This window comes from Phalacrocorax carbo, chromosome 5 (assembly GCF_963921805.1).
Source record: "Phalacrocorax carbo chromosome 5, bPhaCar2.1, whole genome shotgun sequence".
In the NCBI taxonomy this organism is placed as follows: Eukaryota; Metazoa; Chordata; class Aves; order Suliformes; family Phalacrocoracidae; genus Phalacrocorax; species Phalacrocorax carbo.
In genome coordinates, this window is record NC_087517.1 from 26,123,656 (window position 1) to 26,144,745 (window position 21,090).

General features: G+C 41.5%; 1 protein-coding gene across 1 annotated transcript in view; it reads left to right on the forward strand.

The window, feature by feature from the left end:
- Positions 1-4,997: 4,997 nt before the first annotated feature.
- AGPS (alkylglycerone phosphate synthase) overlaps positions 4,998-21,090 on the forward strand; it is a 60,759-nt gene continuing 44,666 nt past the window's right edge. The window contains exons 1-2 of the mRNA XM_064451700.1: positions 4,998-5,243; positions 18,957-19,046. Coding sequence (XP_064307770.1) covers positions 5,053-5,243; positions 18,957-19,046 — 281 coding nt within the window. The 5' untranslated portion in view covers positions 4,998-5,052. The remainder of the gene's footprint in view (positions 5,244-18,956; positions 19,047-21,090) is intronic.

The window sequence follows — 21,090 nt, forward strand, 5'->3', positions numbered from 1 at the left end:
AAATTAGTTTCACATCTCCCATCTTTCTAGAAAGCAAAGGACTCTTTGTGTTCATTTTCTTTTTGGCTACTATGACAACAATGTTCTTCTGTTGTCCTCAGAAACAGTGAGGTAAATTAAGAATTATAACTCAAAGCTGTGATACTTTAAAAGTGAAAAATAAATTTAAAAATCCCACAACCTTTTTCTGCTATTTAGTCAGTAAAGGAACAGCACAGACATGTAGTACAGCACTGGCAATCCCTGCTAATTTCAACTGGGACCAGGAAGTTCCTCAGGTTTCAATAAAACTTCTTTGAAATTTATCAACATTCTTTTTACAGTTTAAATTGAATATAGTACTCTACATTCTCTTCTAGATGTGTGTTCAGGTACTATTTCAGCAACCTGTAAGTTGCTGAAGCTTCTAAGGCTGAATGTGTATCCCATCAATTAATTTTCCACATCTGATATGTACATCTCAAGGGCTCCCATGCTAAATTAGGTGACTTTAAACAATCTGTTGAAGAACTTCATTCAAGGCAAGGAAATTTATCAGAAGAGTATTTTCTTTTCACAGCCTGTGTATGGGTTGCCCAAGAGTGTAGCATTTTTCCCGAGCAGCACGTTCCCTCTGTGCTCTCCCATGGGACTACTGTGTAACAGAGCTCTGAGACACCTTGTTATGAAGACCTCTCTGAAAGTTTAAAGAATTTTGGCTACTTTGTTTTGCATTAAACTGCAAACTCTCTTTAAAACTACGTTTCTTGAAAATGCCAGTGTGCAGCGTTCTGGAAATGCATGTCTTTGGTAACATGAGGAGTGTCACAGTGAGCTGGCATCTCACTCACGCTTGCAGATGCACTCTGGTATGTGAGAAGGACAGCTCATGGAATGGCGAATGCTGCCGCTTTGGCTTGGCAGCAATTAGCGTACTTCAAACTACCATGTTGTAGATCTGCTGGTATTTTTACTTAAATCAGTTCTCTTTGGTGTCACAACCATATTACTTTCAAAATTGTTGTGTTTCCTAAGTTTCTTTTCAGCACTTCTACATATTACATAGACTTGATATGAATCAATTAGACATATTTTTTTAAAATATCATAGAATCATAGAATGTCCTGAGTTGGAAGGGACCTGCAAGGATCATCAAGTCCAACTCCTGTCCCTGCACAGGACAACCGCAAAATTCATGCTGTATCTCTGAAGGCATTCTCAAATGCTTCTTGAATATCACCAGGCTTGGTGCCGCGACTGCCTCCCTGGAGAGCCTGTTCCCATGCTCCACCACCCTCTCGGTGAAGAACCTTTTCCTAATATCCAACCTAACCCTCCCCTGGCACATCTTCCTGCCATTCCCTCGGGTCCTGTCATTGGTCACCAGAGAGAAGAGATCAGCGCCTGCCCCTGCTCCTCCCTTTGTGAGGAAGCTGTAGACCACGATGAGGTCTCCCCTCAGTCTCCTCTTCTCCAGGCTGAATAAACAAGTGACTTTAGCTGCTCCTCATACAGCTTCCCCACTAAACCCTTCACCAACTTCATGGCCCTCCTCTGGACACTCTCTAGTAGCTTTGTATCCTTAATATACTATGCCACCCAAAACTGCACACAGCACTCCAAAGTGAGGCCGCACCAGCACAGAGTAGAGCAGGACAATCACCTCCCTCGACTGGCTGCAATGCAGTGCTTGAATCAGCCCAGGACATGGTTGGCCCTCTTGGCTACCAGGACACATTGTTGGCTCATGCTCAACTTGCCATCAACCAGAACCCCCGGGTCCCTCTCTGCAGAGCTGCTCTCCAGCCTCATTGCCCAGGCTGTAGGTACATCCAGGGTTGCTGTGCCCCAGGTGTTAGCTATACCTTTGCTCTGCATAAGACGAGGGCTCTCACTGGTTTCTAAACCATACCACCATGCCTCTACTATCCCCAGTTAAATCTCCAGCCACATACACGCTTGAAAACTAATTGGGAACTTTTTTGAGAATTAAGTTCTGAGGTGGTGACAAATATTGCTTATCAGGTACTAGCCGAATTCAATTTTTTACTGAGAACCTCTATGATTAGGATCAAATAAATGAGCAATGGTCTCATTATTGTTCCCAGATTGACTATGGTACAAAGAAACGTTCTAGGAAAATCTGAAGCCTACTACAGTGAATCTAGCATCTCTTTGCCAGTGTTCAGCAATGTGGAAAGATTTAGATAACTATGACTTAAAGTCCCCCCAGCTATATCCAGAATGTCGGTAAACACTGTGAATGGAAACTCAGTCGAGAGACCCATGTTTGTTCCCTACAGACTGCCTCCACAGCAGCAGACACTTAAATGTGGATATGCATGAGTTAATCCAGAAAGTAGTATACAAATTATTCACAGGGGGGAAATTTAACCCCATAACCAAACTATCAAACTGCCAGAACAGCTGTTTATGTTGCAGTACTACCAGAAATGTAACCTAAAGCTGAGACCCCACTGCAACTAGTGCAATTTCTGCCCCAGGAAAATTACAGACTCTTTTCTAGTCAAAGTACACAAAGGGCATAAAATCAATTAACAACAGTGAGAATAAAGCAAAACAAATAGTAATAATATCTGTGTGGCTTTTATGTACTGCTTTTCATCAGTAGGTCTTATAGGGGTTGATCCTACATTGTCACACAGTCCTTAGTGTATTTATCTTCAAATCAGTCCCTCTAGGGAGATCCTGTTATCCCTGGGTTATATATGGGGAGCCATGACTCAAAGAGGCACCAGTGTTGCACACGAAGTAGGGAACTGAACTGAAGTCTCACTGCTTGTGCATTACATACTGCTCCCTGGAGAACCTTTTGGCTAGATGCTGCTCCCTGGAGAACTTTCTGCTAGTTGCTTAGCTAATGGAAAGGTATCATGTTGAAGTACCGTGGGAGAAATAGGTCCCTGAAAGAGATTCGGAAGAGGGTAAGAGTTTTATGAACTTTGTTTCACATACATGACATAACAAGCATAGGGGTGTATGAGGAAGGAATGAACAACTAAATCAACAATGGCAGGCAAAATGTCATTACAAAGGTATTAGTAATCTCAATGATTATTAATATTCCACTTCAAGACTTCCAAGAAGCTGGTCAGTGCCATCAACTGTAAAAGCTGATAATGAAAGTAGGTCCTGTGTGAGAACTGAGTAGGCTTCAATAGTGTGAGGTATTTCACGTCACACAGAAAAAAGTTGGAATTAATCTGAGTGGGTCACCTAGCCCATCAACTTGCCCTGAGCAGAACTGCTTCTAACAATATCATTTCTGATAGATATATGTTCATTTTCACTGCCATTAGAAAGCAGTCTAATGCTAATACGGAAGTTATATCTTGCAGTTTGAGCTCGTTACTTCTCACCAGCGTTGCTGGGTCATGAAGGGGACGCTGCTCCCTTTCACTTCATAGCAGTCTGGACTCAGTTTGTTCAGCCTTTTTTCATTTTCTGATGAAAAAAGCCCTCTTCTCACCTGTTCTCCTTTAAAATCTTTCCGGTTTCCACATCTTTTTCTGAGTTGAAATTCAAAGATGACCAAAGCACTCTGGTCCTAGTAGCAGACAGCACCTGGAGTTGGCATCACATCTGTGTCTCCCCTTGAATCCCAGTTCTTCTCCCTCTTCAAAGTGATGCTACATGGTAAATCCTAGCTGTCCCCACAGGGCTCAAACATGGTCAGGTTTGACAGTTCTGTACCCAGCAATGGCTGTCCCAGCTACAGAAGGGGATATATTCCCACCAGTCAGTCTGCGTTCATTTTGTGGTGTGGTTTTATCAGAGACAGCAGATCGTTGGAAGCCTGGAGCCTCTCTACTAGCAATGCCCGCCGTGGGAAGAACGGCCAAGTTACACAGGCAGAGGCACCTGGCTCAGCAGTTCTCCACTCACAGAACCACAGACTCAGAATGGTAAGGGTTGGAAGGGACCTCTGGAGATCACCTTCTCCAACCCCCCTGCTTGAGCAGGGACACCCAGAGCAGGGGGCACAGGAACGCATCCAGGTGGGTTTTGAATGTCTCCAGGGAAGGAGACTCCACAGCCTCCCTGGGCAGCCTGTGCCACTGCTCTGTCACCCTCACAGGAAATAAGTTTTTTTTTCATGTTTAGGTGGAACTTCCTGTGTGCCTGTTGCCCCTTGTCCTGTCATTGGGCACCACTGAAAAGCCTGGCCCCATCCTCTTGACACTCACCCTTTCATAAGCACTAATAAGATTCCCCCTCAGTCTTCTCCAGGCTAAACAAACCCAGGTGTCCCAGCCTTTCCTCGTAAGAGATGCTCCAGTCCCAGATCATCTTGGTAGCTCTCTGCTGAACTCTCTCCAGTAGTTCTTGGTCTTTCTTGAACTGGAGAGCCCAGGACTGGACACAGTACTCCAGATATGGCCTCACTAGGACAAAGCAGAGGCGGCCTTGTGTACCTGTCAACAATGATAAAATCTGTAACTCCTGAAACCAGGGCCTTGTGTCCCTATCAACAGTGATGATAAAATCTGTAACTCCTGTAGGATTATTTGCCACCTCACCAATCTATCTCTTAAGTAACCCATCTATGTCATTGCTGTTAATTAGCATTTCATCATTAACTTAGGCAATCCTCATCTTCAAGGAACACGCACCTTCCTGTTCTCTCAAATCTATTTAGACATCTAAAAGGCCGGTAATTATAACACAAGATGTGAGAACCTCCAATAAAGCCTTTTTTCTCCCTTGTTTATTCATGTAAGCCCAGAACTGCTGAGGCAGGCAGCTATTCCGGGGGGCTGTGCGACTGCTGGCGGGAACGGGCCTCGGAGCTCCGGCGGATCGCGCCTCCTCTCCATCGCTGCCTGAGGCCAGGAGAACCGGGCTTACCTCGGCTCAGCTTAGCCGCGGGGGTAAGGGGCGGCGGGAGCGCCCCGCCCGCCTCACGGCGCCGCGGGGCGGGGCGGGGCGGGGCAGTGGCTCGCGGGCGGCGGTGCATGCCGGGACGGCCCATATGAGGGGCGCTCCGGAGGGCGCCTTCCGCTCCCCCGACCTCTCACCCGGCGGCGATCGGCGGCACAACACGGAAGTGCGATGGCGGCCGCGGAGGCGGCGGGAAATGGCGGCGGCGGCTCCCCGTCCTCCGCCCGGCGACGGCTGCGCATCATCTCCGGGCACCTGCGGGGCTCGCCGCGGGCTCCGGAGCGGGAAGCGCTTTCCCCGAGTCCCTGCAAAGCGCAGGGGGACTCCGCAGGGCCGGCCTCCGGCTCCATCCCGAAGAAGCGGTGGGTGCGGGCGGGGGTCCCCGCGGGGTAGCGGGCCCCCGGAGCGGCCGGCTTTCGGTGCGGGTCGGCGCTAGCGCGCCGTGTGCCGGCCGAGGGCGGTTCCACTCCCGCCTGGAAGCGGGCGTGGGCTGGCGGGGCCTCCCCGCGGGGCTGGCCGGGCCGGGAGGTGGCGGGAGGGCAGCGACGGGGGGAAGGAGGCGAACCCTAAGGCGGGAAGCGTGCTGAAGCGGTGCACCGCTGCAGGGACCGGATGGAACCGAAGGAAGGCGGTCTGCAGCCTCTTACTTGTTGCTGTAGTAAGTGGAGTTGTGTTAAAATGGAAAGTCATTCACAGTCACCTTGATAACTGGAACAGAGGTTCAACGTTTGCAAAATACTTTGAGGCCGCATTAATGAAGAATGCAGCACGTGTAAGGAGCAAGGTTTTTATGTGGGGTTTCAGTCCTCCCCTGTTCACAGGCATGTGAAGCGTTCACCTCATGTAAATGCTGACACAGATGTACTCATAGATTAGGCTCTAACTCAAGTTACTTAGAAATGAATAGTTCTAAGCATGTTAACTACCTCTTCTGTTTCTTACGGTATTTGATAGTAAAGACTCAGGTCATATGAGAGCAAGGGAAGACAGTCAAATTGTCTAGTTCAAAGTTGTTTCACTGGCTCTTGGATTTATCTTTCTAGTAGATTTTCTTAAATGTTACAATTAAAATACCATGATACAGTTTCATGTAACTTATCATCATGAGGCCCACCTCTCTGCTGGGTGGATTTATTTTGTGATTTCCCCTTTCTTGCGTGTGGATTTTCTTTATGTGTGTTGGCTTGCTGTCCTGTAAGAGCATTTTAAGGCTTAGGTTATAAACATCCTACTGCTCTCCATGGAGTTGTGTACAGGGACTGGTGTGTTAGTGTATGGAGGTGGTAAAGAAGTAGGGCAAGTAGTGGTTAAAAGAGTTGTTGCTCCTTTAAGGAAAATCATTCAGCCCATGGTTTGCTCTCAGCCTTTTTTCAAGAAGAGAACAAGACACAGTCTCACCTTTTCTAACAAGCCCAGGGCCACAAGCTGAGCTTGCTTGCTTTGGGAGGGCTGGGATGTCATGGGCATGTAGTCAAATATTAACAACTTGGAAAGCCTTTAGTTCTCACTGAGGGGGATTTGATGCTCTTGCAGGAGGTGTGTTAAATACCTCACTGGTCATCCCAAAATTGCTGCCTTCCATATTGAGTTTTTCTGTGTTTTGAATTTAGGAAGAAATCACTGTTGGGGGGGGGGGGGGGGCGGAAGTTTAGCTAGTTTCAGTGATTTATTTCAGATGGATTATTGCCTAATTTCTACAGCCAGTTATTTCATCCTTGAAGAGCAGGGGAAGCAGGCTTTTGTGAAGAGGCATGTGACCTGAAGGATAGCTCCTTCTCTGTGGAAACATAGGTTTAGTGTACTTAGCACCTCTACTTCTACAAGTTGTTGATGTTGCTTTCTCATATTAGGATTTGCTATAGGATCATAACAGATTGCTATTTTCACTCTAAATAACTTGTTCTGGATTAAGAATAAAAAATGTATTGCTTCAAGGAGCTTATGATTAAAATGATACAGTAGCTAGATGCTTTGCTGTGGGTGTAAGGGAACTGCTGGAAAGCTTGGTCCATGCCATAGGTACAAATGTCTTGATGTAGCTAGAGCCCAGCCTTTTTGTATGTATAGAAACAAAAGAACCTTAAACAGAGCTGCATCTGTCTTACATTTCCTTTTAACATCTGAGATGTGATTGAAATGTTTGAGATGTTGCATGTGAAAATTCTGGTATGTAAATACAGCTTGGATAAGAGGATCTAGGTAGAGCTTGTATCTGAGGGTAATACCCAGGTTTTAATGGGAGGAATGGGGGAGAAGGACAGCTCTGTTGCCTATACTGATTTGGAGGCAGCGAGTGATGAACACCTGAGTCCTGTTCTAGTGACTTCCAGCTAATCTGGAGCTGGTTGATGTATTCATAAGACCTAGAAAGTTGATTGAAAAATGTGGTAAAAATAACTGACCTATAGATGGGTACAGTGATACCGCATGGCTTTTATCAGCAATATTAGGAAACTCCAGATGCAGGCAGTTTTTCCTTACTGCCCTCTGTATGATGATTCAGCTTTTCTGCCTCTTTTGAACTATTACTTTAATTTTCTCTAGCAAAGCTACAGCTGAAAGATCTTTAGCAAAGTTTTCATTTATTATGCTTGTTGCATCTTTGCTGTAGTGTTTGAAATGGTGTCAAAGCTACAGACATTGTACCAGATTTAGGTGCACTCTCATGTTGCATTTCCTCTGCAAAGCAGAAGACTCCCTATGATGAAAAAACCCCTTTGCAGTAGTTCAGCTGTATGGCTCTGATCACAGAATTTTTCTTCTGGCTGCTTATCCAGTAGCCACTAGACAGTGGCCTGCAGAAACATGGCTTTCTTGTTGGTAGTTTGTTGTGGTTTAATCCCAGCTGGCAACTAAGCCATATGCAGCTGCTCCCTCCCTCCCTGGTTGGATGGGGGAGAGAATCAGGAGAGTGAAAGTGAGAAAACTCAGGGGTTGAGATAAAGGCAGTTTAATAGGTAAATCAAAAGCTGCACATGTACACAAACAAAGCTAAACAAGGAATTCATTCACTACTTCCCATCAGTAGGCAGGTGTTCAGTCATCTCCAGGGAGACAGGACTCTATCATGTGTAATGGTTACTTGGGAAGACAAATGCCATCAGTCTGAATGTCCCCCCTTCTTCCCCTGGCTTTACATGCTGAGCATGGTGTCATATGGTGTGGAATATCCCTTGGGTCAGTTGGGGTCAGCTATCCTGGCTGTGTCCCTTCCCAACTCCTTGTGTACCCCCAGCCTGCTCGCTGGTGGGGTGGTGTGAGGCGCAGTAAATGCCTTGGCTCTGTGTAAGTACCGCTCAGCAGTAACTAAAACATCCCTGTGTTATCAACACTGTTTCCAGCACAAATCCAGAACATAGCCCCATACTAGCTACTATGAAGAAAATTAACTCTATCCTAGCCAAAAGCAGCACATAGTTCAAAGACCAAACTGCTAAGGATCTTATCCACACATTTTTTCATCACCAGTGAGAGGAGGAAGGAGAATATTTGGGATTGACTGAGAGTCTGTGGGTGCTCATCTAACTGTCCCTGTTTCAAAAAAAAAACAACCCTGAAGGATAAACAGTGTGTTTGCAAATTGATGTGTCTAAAGATTGCAATATGTTTCCTACTTCTTAAAATGACAGTTATTGAGATGGGAAAATTCCTGAAAAAGACAAGCAACTCTATTCTTAGAAGAGTATCCTCTTGAGGCAAACCTTAGGCACTATAAAAATGGAGAGGTATTATTTCTTGGTGGCATTCCTGGCTTGAATTTTGTGTTTTAATTCAGTGTTGCAGTGGAAGGTGAGGATCATAGTTTTGCAATGTGTGTTGAAGCCTTAACAGGATGATGGGTGTGCTGAAGTGTGGGGTCCCAATCCTGGTGCCAGACTAATGTCAAGAGTCTGCTGAAGAGGGAGATGCCATGATGAGGCCAAGGTGAGGGGCAGAACTAGGTGAAGACTTGGTAGTCACCCCTAGCTTAGCCCCACAGCCCCAACTGTGCAGACTCCAATAATATGCCTCTGCCACTCCCTACGCTGCTTGTCAGTGGCCAGAAAATTAGGCCTAAACTTATGTCAAGAGCCTAGACAGTTTCTAACAAAAACCCTGAAGTATTTAAACTGAATCAAGGAGCTGTCACCCACTCATAGCTAAACACTAATCACAAGCACAACTCATGGTTGAGGGTTTGTGTTGCTCTTTTGAATTATAGAGCATGAACATTTTTGCTGAACCATGAGGCCTGCTTTCCTCTTTCCCCTCATTTATCTACCCATACAGCCCCTGTTCAGCTCTAAAAGTCATAGCAGGGTGTGCTGTGGGGATTAAGACTCTGGGTACAAAGATATGTAAGGTCTAGGGACTTTGCATCAGCTATAAAATTGGAGAATGGGAGTAACTTGGTGGAGCTCCCTCTCAGCTGGACTGAGGTCCCCATCACCTATGACCTTGTTATGGACTACTGGACCACAAAACAGATTGTATCCCCCTTCCCCTGATTTCATGTGTCTTGCTCTACCAGTTTTTGTCTTATTAAGCTTACTATTTGGGTTAAAGTGACTTGCATAAGGACAGTGGAAGACTTAATATGTTGTGGTGTATGTTAACCACCTGGTGTCTTGTCAGTGAAGCATGTTAATAATCAGAATCTGTCATGCTGTGGTTAATATTCTGTATGACATGAAGAGCTTACTAAAAGAAAAAAATTGAGTTCGGAAAACAACTTTTCCTTGAAATTACTCTTTCTGAACTCTTACACTGTTGACTTTTGCTGACTGGTTATCAGAAAGCTCACTTTGCTGGTGAGACTTGAGTTAAAAACTTACATAGTTATTTTGAAGATTAAGTACATGAAGTGTTTAACCTGTATTGCTTTGGACACTGTGTGTCCAAAGAGCAACATAGCTGTTGACAGGTTTAGAGAACAAGTCTGAAGAGCAGCTGAGGGAACTGGGGTGGTTTAGCCTGGAGAGAAGGAGACTGAGGGGAGACTTTATTGCTCTCTACAGCTACCTGAAAGGAGGTTGCAGCGAGGTGGGTGTTGGTCTCTTCTCCCAAATAACAAGTGATAAGACAAGAGCAAATGACCTTAAGTTGTGCCAGGGGAGGCTGAGATCGAATAATAGGAAAAATGTCTTCACTGTCAAGCACTGGAACAGGTTGCCCAGGGAAGTGGTTGAGTCACCATCCCTGGAGGAATTTAAAAGACATGTAGATGTGGTGCTTAGGGGCATGGTATAGTGGGACTTGGCAGTGCTAGGTTTATGGTTGGACTCAATTATCTTAGAGGTCCTTTCCAACCTAAATGATTCTGTGGAAAGAGTAAGGTGTTACAATTCCCTAGAACACCGTTGTACCAGAGTAATTATGTATGCTAGAAAGTAAGAGTGCCTCAGAGGCGGAGCGTGCACTGATGTTAATCTTGCTTGTATTATCACTTACTCAAATCAAACTTCAAACAATTTGGCCCTTGTTAAAAGGGAGTATTGATTGTGTGTAACTAAATGTTGATTGAGTAGTTCATAGGCTTAAAATTTTTCTGTCTTGGAACAAGAGAGCTGGGCAGGAATTCCTGATTTTTCCTATCTCTTTGTGGAGAAGCTTCGTTCCTGTGGGATGAAGAGAGACCTTTTTATTATGGGCATACTGTTGCCCAGGGTAAACTAAGGAATGAGTGTATAGCCACCTACCTGATCTGTATCGAGTTAACAACCAGGTTAGGGTAATGTGTTAGTACTGCCATACCTTTATATAAACTCCTGCTGTAGTACTGGTAATGATTATGACTATATGAATTAGCAACATGAATTAACTCTCTTAGAGTTGATACTATTTGAATTTAACAGCCAATGTCAAAGAGGCTTCATATCTTACCACCAATACTTAGAGCAAGCTTTATTTATTATAAACACTCAACTCTTAAGACAACAGTGTTTAAGCACACTTGACACCAAACCGAATCCTGGTATAGCAGATTTCTAAGTGTAAGGTGGTGGAAACTCAGGGCAAAGAAGGAAAGGGCTGGTACCGCTGCTAAGAGGGTCCTAACAAATCAGAATAGTTAAGAGCCTGTTGCAATGAGGAAGGTGTGACAGTTCACAGGAGGCTCTGTGATTGTTTCAAAGCAGTTAATTGCTAGTCAAGGTTAATGCTTGAAGTAGTGGAACAGGTACAATGTGAAGATTCTCAAATGGAAACACTAGCCTGATAAAGGAAAGTGTCATAATCTGAAGGCAAATGTGACTTCGTATGCAGTAGCAATTCCTGTCTGTCATCTAGCTCCAAGTAGCTGAATACCAGGCAGATGACACGTAGGAAATCTGTAAGAATTTAGTATGTATTGTTAGATCACTTGATACCAAGTAAACTGAACTGGATATATGAATTCATTAAATTTTATTAGGAAAAAACCTAGCTACAAGATACAAGTGTAAATTATGTTTTATATATAAAGTACAATACAGATTATTATATGAAAGCAAGTAGCAGTTTACAGCAAAAACTAAGAATTCTGTAGATCAATTTCTTTATCTACTGAGATCTGAACTGTTATGTACAAGAAAAGTGTGTGTATAGATAGCTATTTATTTAAACTTTGTTTATTTAAACTCAATAGAATGGTCTGTTAATGCAATAGATTAATTACTAGGACTTCCTAGAAGCTACTTTGAGCTGGAGTAAAGTAAGGACATCTGTAGTGTAACAGGTTGCAGCCAACTAGACTTTACTGAAATGTTACTATACCTCTTAGGAGAGAACAAATAACATGAAGTATTTAAAATCAATTGTAGGCTGAATGTGATGGACAAGCATAATGCCTGTGTAGTGATTATATCCAAGATTGGGCTGCTGGGTGCAAGTCTGCAGGGTTGATGGTGTAGGCCAAAAAGTGGTCTTCAGCAGTTATCTGATGTATTTGCTACAGAGCCTGCTAAAAATTCTCTGTGTGATAGTAAAACAGTATTGTCCAGGAGCTGAGCTTATTTTGCTTGAGCAAATAAACAGTAGGTGATTCCTTCATTAACTCGGTTTTTTAGATAGTGAAGCAGATTTTTTCTGGTTTTGCAAGCTTTCAAAAAATGCTTCTCAAAGGATTGATCTCAAGTGTTTGAAAAAACCTTTAAGTGTTTGTTCGTTTACTGCCTGGAAGTAGCCGTGTGCATGCAGTTTTGTAGTAGAGCAGTCTCTTCAAAGATAAAAACGAAACTGGTGACGACTGAAGTAGTAGCTGGAATAGAGATAGCTTCTAGTATTCTGTTGCATAAGAGTCATCATTTGGCAAAGTGTATATTGAGAAGCATAGGTAAAATATCTTGGCCTTCCTGAATCTTTAATTCGCCTTAAATGACTTAAGCTTTCTATGAAAGAACACTAGAGGAACACCAATTTCCTGATTCCTTGGGGCTTTGTTTATTACAATGTGATGAAATGAAGAGTAATGAAACAGTTGAGGCTAGGAACATGTGTTCTGATAAAACAAACGTTTACTCTCCTTACACTTATTTTAAGAGTGCACTGTGCTTTGGAGTACCTAAACCCTTGAAGTCTTATTTCATGCCTAAAATCTTGTGTCTGCATTAGCTGCTTACTGGAGATGCAAACTGTAAGTATGAACCCAGGTTTGTGTTGCCATATTAGATTTCAGCAAATGAAATAGCAACTGAATCAGGTGTATGGCAGCTGCAGGGGCTCAGCTGAAAGTGTGGGCTACAGAACGTGAATGTGTCTAAGGTTATAAAACAGATGTTGTGTGACTTTAGACTTGAGTGATTACGCTTGGTTTGCTGCAGGGAAGATCATCCAAGAGGGAAGAAGTATAAGAATGACAAACACAGTAGGTACTCCCTGCCTGCAGCATGGCATTCTTCTCCAGATAAATGATGCTTTCACAAAGTGGTTCTTGATAGGATTCCTTGAGCTACATTCCCTTTCCTAATTTCCAGGCTGCTGATGTTAATTTACTACTGGCTTCAAAACCACTGTGGACTGGCTTGCTTACCTGGTCGAGAGGTGTGACTGTATAACCCAGAGAGACTGCTCCAGAGGAGAGGGAGAGCGACCTTCTGGTATCACCTGTGGAAAAGGTTCTGAATTGCCAGCTGGTGACCTGAGTTGGTAACCAAAAATCCAGCTGAGGTGGCCTTTGAGGAAGTACTGTTTGGGTAATGTCGTCTTGTAACTACTTAGTGCCATAATACTGCCTCAGTCTTACTGCACCCATGTGCCAAGTTCTGCAAGAACTCTACAACCTGCAAGACTCTTCCGCATGGTTACATTAGGCAAATACTGGTGCTTTAGCCCATGTGGTAGCCCTTAAAACTGCCACTTTAAACTCATTTCCAAGAATGTGCTGGTTCTTAGATCATGGAACAGTAGTGTCTGAGTATTTTCTGTGTATGTTTTAATGCTGAGCATCAGCTGGTGATTGAATTGAAAATGCTGGTGGTTACTGTGAAGAAATTGAGGTGAACATCTTGGCTTTGTTCCACCTGAGTCTTATTGATTCAGCTGGGTTGAACTGTACTTTTACCCTGCTTCTCAAGAAAACACATGAAACTGTTGCTTGTATTTTGAGTAAATTAGCCTTTTTATCTAAGCTGTGTGTATAATGTACCAGATCTTCAGATTATTTTGGAGAAAGGGGAAGTTTTGTTGATACTTATATACTTAGATGCTGTGTCTGTGTAATGAGGCAATTCTGTTCCTTGTTAAATCACATGCTAATGTCTGGAGTTCATTCATGACTTTATCTTGGTTCTGATGTTTCATTGAGCATAATCTCGTAACTTCATCGGAAGTGAAAACTTTGTTTACTTCTGGTGGTGTTATATCAATGTGCTTTAGACCATGGAAAACTAAAGACCCTGTAACTGTTGGTGATACTTCTCATTTGCAGTATAAAACTCTTCTTGACAGGTAGTTTTATGTATTGTTTATGCAGGTGCCTGATATGCATTTGTAATGTAAATTTGAAACTACTGAAATGATATCCATGGTATAATTTCCACATGGGTCGAACTTCGGATGCTGAGCTTGGACACCTGTTGGAGACCCTGTACTGGTTCTTCAGTTTCCTAGGGAGAGACAAACGTTTTCAGCCAATCACCGTGCCTCTCACTAAAATATGAGATTTGGAGAGTGCTGGTAGGTACAGTTTTGTTGAAATAGTGTAGGTCTGGAGGCCTCCGCCTGCCCAACTGAGTGACTGGATGCCTTGGGATCATGAGTTCAGCCAGTGGGCTGGGGGTGGGCTGGCTGGCTGCCCCCTTGGGCTGGACATGCTGCCACCTGTAAGCTTCTGCCCAGTTCATAGCCACCTTAATGGTCATTTAGGGGCTTAATATAGTGCCTTGTGCTGTGACCTGAAGAGTGTCCTGCCCAGTGTCTCCCTGATTATTCCATAGCCAGTTCTCTAGAAAAATGCAGAAAACACTTGTTGAACAAATATTTTGCTGTAAAATTATTGCTTTGAGTTAAACTCGTGTTTCAGTGTAATGAAAGTGAAATATTTAAATTCACTTAACCTAGTCACACTGTTTTGAGCTCCTATGGTCACTGTTTCCATGGTAAGCTGTTTTCTTTCAGGTTTTTCTCTTCAGGCAATATTGGGGTTTTTGTGTGTATATATATAATATAAACTTAATGTTAAGCAAGCTTTGCTTATAGTTCTTCATATATTTCAGTAGTGAATTTCTGGCTTTTAAGTTAAGCAAGAAAGAAGTAGTCACTTCCTGTTGTTTCTAGCTAAAGTACTCTATTTCTGTCAAAGATGAAAGTAGGATTAGTGAGCTTGATATTGAAGCCAATGTACAGAATAGGAAAGATCTTGTCTTTAAACGAGACAGTTCAGGTACAATACACAGCTGTGTTAACATGAAGTTTAGTGCAAGAATAATAACAAATATTGATGAGTCTGTCTTTGCTATGTGTGTTGGAAGGAGAGCTGGGAAGAAAAACAGAAAGGTGTATAAACTGTCTTGCAACACACAGAACACATAGAGCATGAACATGTCAGTTAACTAAGCAAACTAGGCATCTTTTTTTTTCAGGCTGCGCCATGAAACTTTTTAACATGTTTTGAGATGTTCAGATATTATTCAAAGTATTCGGATATTATACAGGGTACTCAGATTAATTTGTTTTTACCATTTAGCAATCAAATTATTTTTTTTGAAGAATGAGGATAGAAGCTATTACTGCAAAGGAAATTGTTTCAGATGGTACAAAATATTGAAGTGTTAGAGGATACATAATTTGTAAAAGTCTATATGTATAACAGTGGTACATATTAGTTGCAGATCAATGTGTAGTTTGAGTCCCTTGGTCTTAGAGGCAGGATTGGATACATGGGAGTACTCATACATGGAGGGAGTTTTTAATGTGTGCTTAGGTCTGCAGATGCTCAGCAATTCTTTCTGCCCTTTGTACTCCTCTGGAATATGAGATCTTGGGAAATGTAGAAGGCTACATTGATGGCTCAGTCACAGCTTGGATCATTCTTGAGAGCCAAGGTAAATGTGATGCCTGATGCTAATCTGGCAGGCAGCTCTAATTGCTACACCAGGGCATTACAGAGGGCACTAGGAGTTCTACACTGGAGCTGGGGTGTGGAAAGTGTTTTCTAAGGAATGGTGACTGTATAAATAATGCTGCAAAAGGGCGGTATGAAAATGAAGGAGGAGGAATGCTGTTAAAACATTTATGATTAGAAAAAGACTTATTTCCTTGTTTTGCTTTTTGTTTCTTACTATGCTGCAAATTACAGGTTTAATTTCCAAATATAAGATGGAAAGACAAGGAAATGCAGCGCATGTGTCTGTTACAGTGTATTTTCTGTACATGAGGGAGCTGGGGTAGGGAGGCAGACCTGGGGAAGAACAGCATGCTGCCTTGGCCTCTGTCTTGCAGAGCTCCTTGTGCCTCTTCTGAACAATATCTCAGCTAATAATATGTAAGAGTTGTTAATTATATAATATGTAGCAACAATATGTAACACTCTTCCATGAAGTTTTGCTACAGTCATTGAATTGTATCAGTATGACATTGTGTCAGTAGTCAAGGAGGCTTGCAGATTTCCTCTGCGTGTCTTCTGCTTTCCTTTGTGCTGAAGGTAGTTCTGAGTCCTGAGGTTCAACCAGTTCTTGTTCATGAAGAGTATACCTTTCAAATGGTATGTGAGAAGACTTAAACAGCCTGGTCTTTGCTGTAATCCATGTCAATTACAAATCAGAGCTGACTAATCAATCATTCTTTTAAAATCTTGTCTTTTTAGCTTCTTTTTTAGCAAGCCACATACAATATTTCCTCTAATTTGTTCTTAGTGTGTAGACATGAAGTACTAGAAACTACAATAAGTAAATCAAACAGTTGTTTTTAAACTGGCAGCACTCTGGTATGGTGGAACAAAAGAAAGAATAAATGTAAGATGACTTGTTACAAAAACAGCCATTCCTGTCTCCAAAACAGAAACCTCAAACTTGCTCAATATAGTTTTGAATATAAAAATTAAATGCTTAACTTGTTGTTGTGGTGTTTACCTGTCACAAGATATAATACTGCCATTATGCAGTGGTGGGGGGAATCTACTAAATTTGTGTTACGAGGCAGCTGAGATGTTTTAGAACCAGTTGTTCTACAAACATGCAAACTTACATTAGATTTAAATTTCATTCTCATCACATCAATAACAAGAGCTATGTTGTTTGGCAGAATAAACCTTTGTATACTTATTTTATTCAGGAATAGGTCAACCTGAAAATAAACTCTTTAAGAATTAAAACTTTTAACCTCTGTTCTGTGTTTTAAAGCCTGATGAAAGCATCAGGTAGTTCAACACCAACCTAGGCAAGTAGACCTTTAGAAAAGGCAAACAACTGGGAATGCAGTCAGCTTAGCAGAAAGACCTTGTATCTGGGTCTTTGTTCAGTGCCTTAATTAACAGTACCTCCCTTTAATTTTGTGGGAAGTATCTATCTGTACCGGTCAGGGCTAATGATAGTTTCAAAGCTGTGTTTTATCAGTGTATCTCATGTCACCATGTCCTTTAGAGCCTGGTCTTTTCTGTCTTGGTCTGTCTGTCTCCAACTTTGCAGCTGGCTTCTCTAACCTGCTTCATCCATTGTACTTGGCATACATGTTTTGGCACTGCTGTGGAAGAGGACTTACCTTTCTAAATTAGGGGGTGAAGCTGCTCGAGCCCTCAAATTTTGGTTATTAATATCAGGTTTGTTCTGACTTTACAGGATTTGACAAACTAGAGATCAGGTATGTAGAAATACTACATTTAGTCAGCAGAGGGAGAAATCTTGCCTTAAGAACTGTAATGATGGGAATTTGAGGGGAACATTTAGTTTAAAAAGATAAATGCCACTTGAGTTGGCAAATTCTGTGTCTGCCTGTTCACAGCTGGGAGCAGCTCAGCTGTGTATGACTTAGTGCCTTTGTGGAATTTCTTGTAAATACACAACACTCATAAATATACATATAGAGAATATAGGAATACATGTAAGAATAGGTGAGAATGCATAACATGCATTAAGAACACTTTTTCATAATTTGTCATGTCAATGCAGCAGCACAAGACATTCCTGTGCTATCGAACATGAGTGGATCCTTGCCTTCTTCTGAGGGCTATATGTTGAAGCCCTGAGACACGTGTAAAGATCAAGTCTATTGAGAGGGGAGGCAGCCAAACAGGGGCTTCTGTATCTGGACAGCTGTCTGCTCAAACAGTTTAATTTTGGCTGAAAACTTAGGATAAGTTCCTTGATGTGGAAGAACAAGTTAGACTGGCTATTTCATAAAACTGTATCAGTTACTGAGTACTGAAACCACTCTAAAGTTTGCTTAAAGTGCTAGATTTGTCAAAGGCTTGTTGAAATGTACAATTCAAACAGTTATAATAAAATACATTTCCATGGTTGTTTTATTTGATTAAAACCTTGTGTACAGACAGTTTGAAGAAAATTAATTTTGATTAAGCAAAGTCTAATTACAACACTGAATATGTCAGCAGCCTATGTTAATATTATCTTTATAATGAATGTATTTGTTAATCACCCAGTTATCTGGTATGTAATGCTGGAGCTATAACTGACTTGAGGTGGTGCTTTCTCTGAATCATGAGGTCTTTATGAAATGGTCACCACTGATCGTCTTATTCTTACAATATATGGTCAAAGAGTAAGAGCTATATTCACTGTATATAGTGGAGCGAGGTAATCTGTTTTCAGACTTCTTTAAGATGCCTTTCTATTAACTAAAACTCAGTTTTTAGGTTAGTACTTAATTTCTAATGTAAATAAACAGCAAATGGTTTAAAAAGTCAGATTAATGTGTAATTACTCTTTGTGTATCTCTGAGTCTTAAATATGTTTACATTGATATAGTTCTGATGACTTTATTGTAATTAAGAGTTCCTCTGTTTTGGTATGGTTGTGCCTAAGGTATTTCAGTTTAGTAGTTGTATTGGCAGTTGTGGGTTTGTTTAGTTTTTTTAATATTCCCTTTCTTATGGTGGCATACTTTGAGGACAGATTCAGGTTGTATTTGCTATGTTATTCCTGCAGTTCTTGAGATTTTTGGGGGGCTTTCCAAAATATATTTTCAATCCAAATGTGACTCAAAGTGCCTCATCAAGTAAATGTTATTAAGAATGCAGTGGGAATACAGTACTGATGTAAAAAAAAAAAAATTATTCTCTTGACAGAGAATAATAATGCTACATGTCATTTTCATTTTGAAAACATTTGGCTGTTACCTATTTGTGTCAGTATTTATTTCTGTATAGATTTAAAAATGAGCATCTTTCAAACATTGCTCTTCCCAATTTGATAATATCACCATACACTGTGCATTGACTTAAGCTGGCTGTTTTTATAAAGCACCTTTCAAGTCTTAGGATGCAATCTGAAAGAGTAATGGTTGTGGCTGCTGAATGACTTTTGCTCTATTAAGCTATGCACTTTTGATATCGACTTGATTCTTGACTGGCAATCTCATAAGACTTTTTCCAAAGACACATAACTGCAAATTGTTTTGGGCTTACAATATGCTAACATTCTCACTTATCTTTTTCTCCCTTTAAGGCAAGAACTTCTGAAGTGGAATGGATGGGGATATAATGACACCAAATTCATCTTCAATAAGAAAGGTCAAGTAGAATTCACAGGAAAAAGGTAAGTTGAAAATTTATATAACTGAAATATCTTATTTGATTTTTTTAAAAGTTTAAAAACTATACTGTTCAGTTAATCCAAAGAAGGCAAAAAATTTGCCTTATCTCATAGAATAGATTATTAGTTGTTCTGCATTTAACAGGTTTTCTGAATTCTAGACACTAGTCTAACGTAATAAAATAGACTGTATGGATCATTGGAAAGTTTATTAAAAGTATTATAAGGACAAATTTATATGAGTCTTCTCTGAAACTTGATATACTCTGTGCATTAAACTTCCCTTGGAGAATGGAATCAGACTGAGAATCTGCCCCATGTTCCAAAGCTTTAAATAACATGCAGTAGGTCAGTGCAGTTTTGCCAGTTTGGAGAATCTTTTGAGCATCAATAAGTTGCTTTATTAAACTTCCAATTTGTGTTTTAGGTTTCTTAACCATTTGGTATGGAGCTACTTTATTCTCTGAGCTTAAAATTTTTAAAAAAACCTGCTCTTCAGTTGTATGTTCTGTAGTGGCAACACTTCTGGCTTATAATCTACTAGATCTTTGTACAGCAAGCTTGTTTTTCTGACAAATATATATTTTTTGAGGGAATGACATGAAAATTAAGCCTACTTGGGGATCTCTTTTACTTTCTTCCAGAGATATTAAGCTTGTCACTTGACATCCTGGTTTTTTTTCTGCCTCAGTGGAAAGCAGTCTTGCAGTCTCTTCCCTGCTTTAAAACACAATTTTTGTAGGAGTAAAGAAAAAGAATGGGGGAGAGAAATAAGTGTGAAATAAGTACTGTCCTTCACAAAAATTCCTTCCTGGTCTTCGAGTTTGTGTAAACTAGTGTGAGCTAGTTTGAGTCAAAGCTGCAAAAGCCTAAATGGGATGTTGAATGTTTTAATCCCTAACTTAATTTTTAGGCCCAGATTAAAATGCAAAGCCTTATCTTAGGCACTTGAGTTCACTGTATAATATTTAGGGAGATATTGGTGGCCTCTCTCCTCTTGCCAGGATTCTGACTCTTGTCACTTTGTCACTTGTTCTTTCATCTGATACCTTAGTTTAGCTGGGGTAGGTTATACTGCACAGAAAACTTATGCAGTGCACTTTGGAGGAATAAAGGTAAAGAGCTGGACTTGGATTTTTTTGGGGGGGGCAGAGGAAGCATCAAGGCTGCTGTTTGAGTACCAGTCAAAATACATTGCTATGGTACTGAAGGAAAGGTTCTTCTGTGGAGTTATAAAGGAGCGTGGAATTTGATGTTCATTGTATCCCCTTTATTCACTTTCTATTTTCACACCCTGATAGAACTCCAAGGGTTAGTGAGAAAGGATTTTCCTTTATAAAAGCCATGCTGACTTTCCCAGCAGATCATTTGACACATGGAAAAGCATGATCTTTTTATTATAGACTCTATGACCTTACCAGGGATAGATGACACTTGCTAGTCTGAGCAGCTAAACTTTTTTTGGGGGGTGGGGGCATGGGGAGGAGGCCTTTTGGGGGGCTGCTTGCACCATCAACATAAAAGCTTGTTCCCTGAGCAATCATGCATTGCATTCTATGCAGTAAACTCACTCCCTCTATGCTGTGGCTTCTGTGTGTTTTAAGTTAAGTTGTTGGTTTTCTGATAGCTTTAGTTTGTCCTTTGAGTAAGTCATTAAGGATGCCCTTGCAAGCTAGCTATAGTAATAAGTTTGCAATACCAAAAAGCATGTTTAGAGAAGAAAACACACCAAGGTGACTTGAGTCTCTCTGCACCTTTGTTGCAAACTCCTCATGCAGATGCATTAAATATCCATTGCTTACTGCACTTTCTGTTTCATAGAAGTCATATAACTGTTTTGTATGGGTATGCTCGTACAATAATAGCTGTGACGGGAAGAATGACTGAATGCTGTCTCCCAGTCTGAAGAGCTTAGCTTGAGTTGAGATATGGTTGTAGCCTTTTATCTCTAGGAATAGAGTAGGGTGTTTTGCAATAGGAGAACTGGAAGGTAGTTGACATGAGGAAACAAAAGGAATTGATCTTTCTGTATAATAGGTGAACTTAG